Source organism: Macaca fascicularis, chromosome 17, assembly GCF_037993035.2.
Source record: "Macaca fascicularis isolate 582-1 chromosome 17, T2T-MFA8v1.1".
NCBI lineage: Eukaryota > Metazoa > Chordata > Mammalia > Primates > Cercopithecidae > Macaca > Macaca fascicularis.
Genome location: NC_088391.1, coordinates 22,383,946 through 22,393,773, shown reverse-complemented (window position 1 = coordinate 22,393,773; position 9,828 = coordinate 22,383,946). Strand labels below are relative to the sequence as shown.

General features: G+C 36.9%; 1 protein-coding gene across 9 annotated transcripts in view; it reads right to left on the bottom strand.

Moving 5' to 3' along the window:
* Nucleotides 1-321: 321 nt before the first annotated feature.
* DNAJC15 (DnaJ heat shock protein family (Hsp40) member C15) overlaps nucleotides 322-9,828 on the bottom strand; it is a 93,862-nt gene continuing 84,355 nt past the window's right edge. For all 9 annotated transcript variants that reach the window (XR_012426896.1, XR_012426898.1, XR_012426897.1 and 6 more), the window contains one exon: nucleotides 322-7,298. Coding sequence is in view for 6 of the 9 variants with exons in the window: in XM_065533183.2 (XP_065389255.1) it covers nucleotides 7,228-7,298 (71 nt within the window). In the remaining 3 variants the exon portion in view is untranslated. The remainder of the gene's footprint in view (nucleotides 7,299-9,828) is intronic.

Sequence of the window (9,828 nt, the reverse complement as noted above, 5' to 3'; positions counted from 1 at the left end):
CAAAAATTGTTATGAAGATAACAGAGGCAAGATATAAGTAAATAAACCACGGAACTAGGTACTTTTCTTTGGTATTTGCATTACAAGATAAATATAAAAATCAATTTAAAGGTATTGTTGGGCTGATTTCTGTTTTTTCCCTTCTTTATTTTGGTATGAGAGGTAAAAATCCAAGTTTCAATACTGGCTTCTGAGAAAATTCACATGTCTATGATTTGGGTTTCTAATAGCTGCTTTTGAAAGTGAACCAATCGATACTGTGTCCTGAGGGACAACTGGGCTGAGCATCTCATGAGGAAGTAAAGGGAAGTGTAGAAAAAATGAAAGATTAACATTGACTTTTAATAAATAAAAGAGTACACAATGTAGATGAAGTTACATAACACATGAGGTGTTCTTCAAGAGTTATACAACAGAAAAATTGAGTGTAAATTCAATTTTGGCAGGTTAGGTTTTATTTTAACTGCACTGGGAAAACCACGTAGATAAAACTATCTTATTGCTTATCCTTTACAATTTTAAAGCAAAACAAACACAACAGCATTTTATTTAATTGTAGTGTATCCGTATTTTCACATATTGGCTTTAAAAAAATATCTGCTTACAAGAAAGGAAGGAAAGCCCAAACAAGAATGTAGTATGTAAGCGAGTACAAAATGGGATACAGTATAAGGCAAACTGATTACCTAAGTCCCAAGAAGTCAAGAAACAGAGTGTAACTCAGATCCAAGCAGGGTTAACCAGGGAAGGCTCCATTTCTGTGTGTACCTGCTGCTTTCTTCGGCACTGCACTATACAACATTCTGGGGCAGCCTGAGAGATGCAGACTATACAAATATAGTCTCACATCTCACCACCAAAGCACAAACATTCCAGAGGCATGGAAGCCAAAGTGTAAACACTTCTGCAGTCAACCCTTAACTATTCACATTTACAGAAGGAAAGAGCAAAGACACCGCTAATCCAATAGATAAATGGAAAGATCACTGAGTTAGCTTTGGAATACACTCTTTTGAATACAGGTGTATCGTGTTCAAGGAACTCACAAGTCTGTTATGAATATTAGTCATAAGGAGTCATAAGGAGTTAGAAACTTTCTCCAGGAGTTAGAAACCTTTTCAACATTTATTACAGCTACCAGAAATAGAGAATTAACTGGACAATCTCAAAGATGCATTTGACTGGTAACTAAAGTTCCATTGATTCCACCAGACAACTGTAAAACTATATAGATAGAATTTTGGAATTTGGCAAATAAGTATGGCATGAACAAATAACCCTGTTCAAAATTGAAAATAAACAGCAGAAAACAATTTTTTTAAAATTCTACAAAAGTACTGAAATTCCCTTTCAATTGCTGCAAGTCACCTCATTTCAGTTGCCTTGTTTTCATTGCCTCTCTGCTCCTTTCAATAAATTCGGTCTTCTTGTTTTCATCTTTAATACATTGAGCTCTCTCTTCATTTCTCATGCAAGGTCTTGCTGCTTCACTTTCATGAGCTGTTTTTGGAACCTTGCTGTGGATGTTCTCCTTGAAAGCTCTTGTCCATGAACATTTCAGATAAAATCTCATCAAAGCTTCCTCCATCATCACTCTGAGTCAGAGAAACTCACTCTGCTAAAGTTTACAACAGAACTTTTGCTATGTGCACTTGGATGGACGTCATAAGCTTCCAGGGAAGAATTAAAGAGATTAGGTACTCCTTGCTCATGATGCACAATGACACTGGATCCTTTATAACTCCAGGCCACGTGCATCAAAGAATGAGCCAAAAGTCATACAAGTCCCTTCATTCTGATTCCCACATTTTTAGGACAAGTGCAATATAATATAAAGAGTATGTTTCAGAGTCTGAATTTGGATCTTAGTCTCATTACTTACTGGCTATGTAATCTTGGAAAAGATCCTAAACTCCTCTGAGCCTGTTTGTTAACCTGTAAAACGGGGATACATAATAGTACCTCTTAGGCTAGCTACGAAAATCAAGGTAACATAGGCAAAATGTTTGGCACAGGTACTAAACAAATGTTAGCTAATATTACTGCTTTTCTTAGAATGAACTTATTCTAATTATTGGCATTTAGCATTATAGTTTACATGTCCATATTGAACTATCTCTATGTGATTTTTATCCTGTCATAATTGAAGTTTGCCACTGTTGATTGCCCCCCGCTAAGTTGAGATACTAATTTGAAATTTATGGCCAACATCTAGCCTAAGTGATCATATTCTACTCATGTGAAATTAAGCTCCGCCTTAATGCTGAAGATTGAATATCTATTTCTCTACATCTATGTAATATAGTCTGTTCAGACTTAAAATTTTGACCAGTGCTGCTAGACACTGTTGAATCGAACAGAGAGCGAAAGGGTTATTATGGCAGGAAGAGAAATGAACATTACTTAATGAACTTGCATTTCAGTTGAGCAGGGTTTTTAATACAAAAGAAAGAGCTTTTTATAAATTCTTTTGCTCAGCAACAATAAAAAGAGGAAAAGAGCACTCAGCTGGGAACAATAGCTACTCAGCTCATAAAAAATCATTAGAAGGAACATTTTCTTTGTCCGCCATGCCCAGCAATTTCGCTGGTGGGCAATGATCCAGATCACTTAGGTTCCACCTACAAAAATGAGTCCAAAGAACCTTCTCAACTTTTCCAGCTAATAAATTATGCTAACAAAAATCCTAATCTCTTAACGTGTGCAATGCCACCATAAATAAAATTTTGATTCATAATTCATGGAATGTTTTTGACAAGTAGACGATACTGATCCACCCATTAATAGGATTTGCTCTTGAGGTTGCTTTTCCATTAGAAGGGAGGGACTATGCTGACACATTTACTCATTCCCATCAAATCCTCCTTGCAGCCAGGAGCCTGTATCTGGTTGATGACTGTTGGGTAAGGTGCAGGGTGCCAGAGGACAGCATGGTTCCACTGTGTGAAATAAGCTGGAGTACTTGGATATTTCACTTTTCACTGCAGTCTCTGTAGCTCATCTTAAGTTGGTTGAGTCAGAGAAACTTCATATTCTTGACATAAAGAGCCTGGCTGATTCATCTTCTCCCACAAATGGTATTAAACCGTATTAAGCTAATTGTCAAGTGTGTTGAATTACCTTATCAATAAAAAGCTCTTTTCTGTGTTCAAGGTTCCCCATGACAACCAAAAGATTCCTGCACATGAATAAAATGTATTTCTAATGACACTGCTGGATGATCAATCATAAGCATGCCCATTAATGCAACTCCTATATGTCTTGTTAATTAAAAAGTATGAGGGAAAGAGTTTTCTGTTTAAGAATTTTTTTTTGTATTTAGCTTGAACATGAACATTTTAAGAATGAACTTATATCTTTACTGCCTGATATAGTAAGTATTCAATATTTGCTGAATGTCTAAAATATATTTCACAAAAAAGTGCTTTGAAGACTAAACAATGCATTCCGAGCCCAACATTTTTTCCTTACTAAACTTCTCTCCACTTGTGACTTTACGCTGAAGATTGGCACCATCAACTAAAATCTAAATAGCATTCTATGTTCCCCTTTAATTCACTGTCCATGACTTACACTTCCTCTGCAATCTGAATTGTTTTATTTTTAAAAGGCCTTCCTAGTCCCTCAGATTGCATCTAAGATGTAAAAATACACAGAAACTGCAATATCAACAGGACTTAATTAAGCAGAATATGCAATGACAGCAAATATGCAAGCACAATCTTTACTGAAGACAGGTAACCAAACAAGCTTTTTACAGATAAGGAGTTTCGGGGGAAGGGTGTGTAGCTGGTGAAAATTCAGTTTTATAAGTATACTGCCATTGAGAGAATTACTCCTGAGTATCTGCAACTGTACTTACTCACTGCAACAGTAAACAAGACAGATATGATCCCTGTTCTCAGAGAGCTCATAATTCATGATATTACTTTTGCTGGATGCACCCGAAAGAGAGGGATACATTTTAGCTTGGCCTTCAACTATGTAGGTATAGTTGTGGAGATCTGGGGATTAGGATGGCATCCTTAGGTACAAGGATAACAGCAGAAAAAGAGTAGTTGTACTTATTATCTGAAACTTTCTGAGCTTATACTCCAAGTAGCTGTAGTTCAATTGTATATGCCTGATTTTTTTAAGTAATACCTTCACAGACTCAAGGGGAAGAAAAAATCCCAACCCTGTCCTGTTGCATATTAAAGATGACCACTGATTCTTTCAGTCCTTTCTATCCTCTCCCTTTGAATCGAGGCAGGCTCTGTAATTCTTAGACCAACTGAATATGGCACAAGTGACGCCCTGACAGTTTCCAGACCCAGGGCAATCTGGCAGCTTCCATATTTTGTCTCTTGGAACACTCTGTTATAAGACAGCTGCTATGGTGACGATGCTCTAGTAGCCCTGTGGAGAAGCCTGTGTAAATAGGAACCTAAGCAGAGAGAAAAACCGAGGCTCTCAGCCAACAACCAGGCCCAACTTGCTGGCCGGAGAACTGGTGCCTCCAGCCTGTTAATGCTGCAAGGAATGCAGACGAGCTGTCCCCACCATGTTCTACCCAAATTGCAGATTCAAGGGTGAAATAAATGATTACTGGGACATACCTGAAACTTTACCCTGAATCCGAGGTATTTTTAAAGATAAAACTAACTAAATGAGGCAGTGAAGGAAGTAAAAATTATATTTTTTGAGCATTTATGTAACTAAATGCTTTATACATCCTTATTCTCTACAATAACCATATTTGATAGGATTATTTTCTCTATTTTATAGATACAGGTTATTGACTAGAAAACTGAGTAACTGCCCAAGGTCACATAACAGGAGGATAGTATACAAAAGCAGACCTGGCTCCAAGGTACCTGCAAAGAAAACAGGAATTAAGGAAATTCTAAGCTAATGCTGGGGTGACTCAAATTCTCATGAATAAAGTATGGATTAGGAAAATATGACATCAATTAAAAGGTGCAACTGAGGGTGCCCCAATATTCCTTAGCAGAACTTTCCAAATTAGCAGTAGCATGTTTTGATGCATAGTATTCAGAAAACAGCAACATTTTCTTAGTATGTAAAACTTTATGATGCCTGCTAAATGCAAGTGCTCCAGAGTAAAGAGGTTACAAAGATGAATGGCAATATTCTTGCTCTGAAGGTTCTTGCATTTTAGTATGAGAAAGAAGGTATGTTACACCAAGAGTTGCTTCGCAAGGTACCAAGCTATAGCCCCTATAGGTATGTATCATGTGAAGAATAAAGTACTATGGGGATTTATTCATTCACTCAACAAATATTTATTGGCTGCCAATGTAACAGTAAACAAGACAGATATGATGCTGCTCTCAGAGAGCTGATAATTCATGATATTACTTTTGCTGGATGCACCAGAAAAAGAGGGATACATTTTAGCTTGGCCTTCAACTATGCCTAGACTTCAACTATGCCTAGACAGGTGGGGATCTGGGGATTGGGATGGCATTCTTAGGTACAAGGATAACAGGAGAAAAATGAAAAACACTAAAGCATGAGAAAATTAGTAGGACATGTATGGGGACTTTAAAGCAAGAACCATATTTTATCGACTTTAAGGTTCCAGCAATTTAATTCAGGATCATTATTTTATAAACCAAAAGAAAAAATAGTAATTAAAGTTTTACAGAAATGGTTCTCAACTGGGGGCGATTATTGTCCTCTAAAGGGCATGTGGCAATATCTGGAACCATTTTTGTTGTCACAACTGATAAGACTAGTCTTTAGTAGATAACAGGTCAGGGATTATTGCTAATCATCTAAAATGCACAAGAGACCTCCCACAAAAAAAGAATTATTTGGCCTAACATGTCAATAATGCCAAGGTTGAGAACTCCTAAACTACAGAATGTTACAAGTTGAAAGATGCATCTAGGATATCTAAAAAGTATATTAAGATACAGAAAATGCAGTAGTTCAGTTTACCTGAAATGAACCCAAGATTTGTAAAGGAATACTGGGAAATAATGCTGGCACTCTGTATCTGAATCTGTTCTTTCACCTTTGGAATAGTAAAGTGATAATGATCAGGGACTATGTTTTAAGAAATTAATTTAATGCAGTGTAAGTCACAGAGCTGGCCTTTGATGACCACTCTGTCCAAACTTTGCTTTCTAGAAACCCTGCACTCTAATCACTCCAATTGATATATCTATTTCTGCTAATTGTCATCTCAGAATAACACTCATCTCAGAAGAAATAACACTGACTCACCTCACCAATCATTATGGTATCTCTGATTATTTTTCTTTTTTAAAGCCCAGCTCTATGCCACTTATTCCTCCTCTCATGCAGTGTTTAACATATTATTTTCTTCCTTTGAACTTTTAAAATATAGCACCTGTATCTAACAGCATTCACTATGTGTGTGATTTATCCTTCCTCTACATGTAAGTTCCTTTGGGTCATGATCCACAACTGCTTCATACGTGCAACTCTCAGGGGACTCACGATAGTGCCTTGCACATCAAAGGGGTCAATAAATATTTGTAGACTGAGTAATGAATAAATATACAGTACTGGGAGAATATAATTAAATACAAATTCCTCAGACTTCTCTCAACCTTTCCTCACAGGGCTCATTTTGTAAACGTGAATCATTTTAGTAGCTCTCCAAGTCCTCATGCTTTAGCTATAGGGTCTCAGAGGGAGCGGGGTTCTTCACCCTTACTTTACAAAACACCATTTAATAAATTCCATTACATTTCAGATCATATCTCCAAGGGGTATCAGCCAGTACTTGCTCTCAAGACATTTAAAACACCTTATATAGGCAGAGTCCCAAATTCCCTGAAAAAAAGAGACAATTAGGGTACAAATATAAGCAATAAGAAAACTTCTACTCATTGCTCACAAATCCCAATTGCATTCTTGATAATCATACTTTTTGCACACGTGTGTGTGTGGGGGGGTGAGGGGATTTAGAACATAACAAAAATCTTAAAAATGTATGAATGTAACAAAGAAAATAAGAAAAAAGGTCAGTTATAGAATTTTAAGGAGATCCTTTAAAAGATAATAAAAAGCAAGACTATTATTATTTTATTGTTATACAGCTTAATGATGGAAGATAAGATTGTGGTCAATCCATACAGAAAATTAAGAAGACCATGTTTTAGAATATTTTGCAGGTCTTTTTTTTTTTTTTTTTTTTTTTTTTTGAAGTCCCCTCTTTTTTTTTCCTTCAGCGTGGTCCTTAAGCATCAATCAACGTTTGGTGCCAGATTCTAGCAAGTCTTTTGCTTCATTTATTTTGGCCGCTACGTAAGGAGATCCACCTGAGACAACAAAGAAAAATGAATTAAAATATACTTCATCATTGATACTAAAAATACTCTTCTCTGATATTGTCTCACACATTAATCCTGACAAATTATTTTATAAGCTAACTAAAAATCAAAACAGTACAAATTAAACTTGATTAGTGAAGTCCTACAACTATCCAACAATTAAAAAAAAACCTCTGAGAAAAATGATGAAAGAAAGTTGTGATCAGGAATAACTTGAAAAATACTCAAATACTTCATGGGTCAGACATTCACCTTTCCAGTATTTGACCAGAGAATTTTCTAAAATTAAGCGGATGGTTAGGTAAATAAAATAAGTCTTTTCCATGACTGTTTTCTTTTTTTTTTTTTTAAAGACACATTCATGTGTGAAAAGGGGTATCTTTTTGAAGAACATAAATCAATCCAAGGGGTCTTTTTAAAGTACTAATCAAGTCTTATGATGTCACAAAAATAAAATGCATGTTTAAAAAGGCAACTATGTACTACCCAGTGCTAAAAACCTACTTACTTGAGATAAATGATCTAATATTAATAAATGAGAGACAAAAATAAGGTCAAAATAAATTTTTGTTCTCTGAAATGATTCTATTCGAATACTGACAGAGTGTAGTTTTGGATTTACAGTGCCCCAAAATAAAACTGAGTCAGTTCCTTTTTAGAGTTCTTTGCAATGAATTCTTTCTAATGTAAACAGCAAGAGGAAAACTGAGGTGAATTTCAAATGCAGAATCACTGTAAATCACAAACAGAACCTATTTGACATACAAAAATACTAGCCCCAAACTGTCACATGAAAGCTAAACATCATGCGCCTTCTAACTTCTAGTCCTGAATACTGTCATTGTTTAACGCTCAGACTAACAATCATATTACAGCTCACCAGTCTCTCTGTGTTTTTTATTTTGTATTCTCCCCTTAAGTGCAAACCATCTATACCTGCTGAAAACATCATAAGGTCTTAGTAGCTTACAACAAACCAAAAAGCATCTAGCTAATATTGGTGTACATTGTCCTGACTTTTTTCCAGCCTTTTATTGATATCATACCACCCAACTTATGAACGGAAAAGAAAGCAAAGAAAATACATCAACAAACATGGCGTTGTGGTAGAAAGGGTAATGCTGGAGAAAGCTATATTTAGCTCTTTGCCCTTGAGGATACCACTGACATTTTCATATCAAGATCTGAATTGCTATAAACACTTATGGAATATATCACAGTATGTCCTTGAATATGCTATAAGAGTTACAAAGAAAGCTGATAAAAGTTTAAAGCACTTGGTTATGAAATCTGTTGATTTCATGATTATCTTTGCAGACGATCTAGCAATCAGGAATTAGGTAACGTCAATGTGGTAAGCTGTTTAAATTCTTAGAGTTATCAGGGTGATGTCCTCAATGTCTTGAATATCCTCAGCAAATATTAAAATATTAAACTTAAACATAACATTTGATTAATATGCATTCTGGATATTTCAATCATAGGCTGTAATATGCTCACTCAGCAGTTTGAAGGCCTAGATGATAGAAAGTCTTATACATTTTGGACTGGTTCTTGTGACCCTCATTCTACCTCTAAATAGTTGGAGAAGTTCCTCAGTCCAAAACTACAATTCCTATAGTCTCTTCAAGCAGTGTTTGATTCACATCAGGTTCCATTAATTAGAGCCATTCTTATGAGACTTGGAAGGTTGAAATGCGGGAAAGCCTTTCTTGCTGAACCTCTTTATCATTATTACTACCAGTAAGCAAGAGTGCAGTTATAGTGGTGGCAGCAACTGTGCTTCTCCCACAGTTCTAGTGGCAGCCTGTGAGGCAGCAGCTTCCCTGACACAGTAGCTGTGTAATTGTTTAGGAATGATTCTTGTAGGTCAAGTGTAGAACTTGCTCCTTCAGATCTTCGAACAACGTGTAACCTGTGCTAAATGTTCTCCTGGTTAAAATACCTAGTTGCTGGCAGTGAATCCTGACTGATAACACAGGATAGGATGCATACCCTAAATTTAACAAAAACAAAATACTCTCGGCTGTACACAGTGGCTCACGCCTGTCATCGTAGTACTTTGGGAGGCTGAAGTGAGAGGACTGCTTGAGCCCAGGAGTCTGAGACCAGACTGGGGAACATAATAAGATTCTGTCTCTACAAAAAATTTAAAAATTAGTTGGGTGGGCCGGGCGCGGTGGCTCAAGCCTGTAATCCCAGCACTTTGGGAGGCCGAGATGGGCGGATCGCAAGGTCAGGAGATCGAGACCATCCTGGCTAACCTGGTGAAACCCCGTCTCTACTAAAAAAAAAATACAAAACACTAGCCGGGCGAGGTGGCGGGCGCCTGTAGTCCCAGCTACTTGGGAGGCTGAGGCAGGAGAATGGCGTGAACCCGGGAGGCGGAGCTTGCAGTGAGCTGAGATCCGGCCACTGCACTCCAGCCTGGGCGACAGAGCAAGACTCTGTCTCAAAAAAAAAAAAAAAAAAAAAATTAGTTGGGTGTCGTGGTGCACACCTGTAGCCTGAGGCTGCA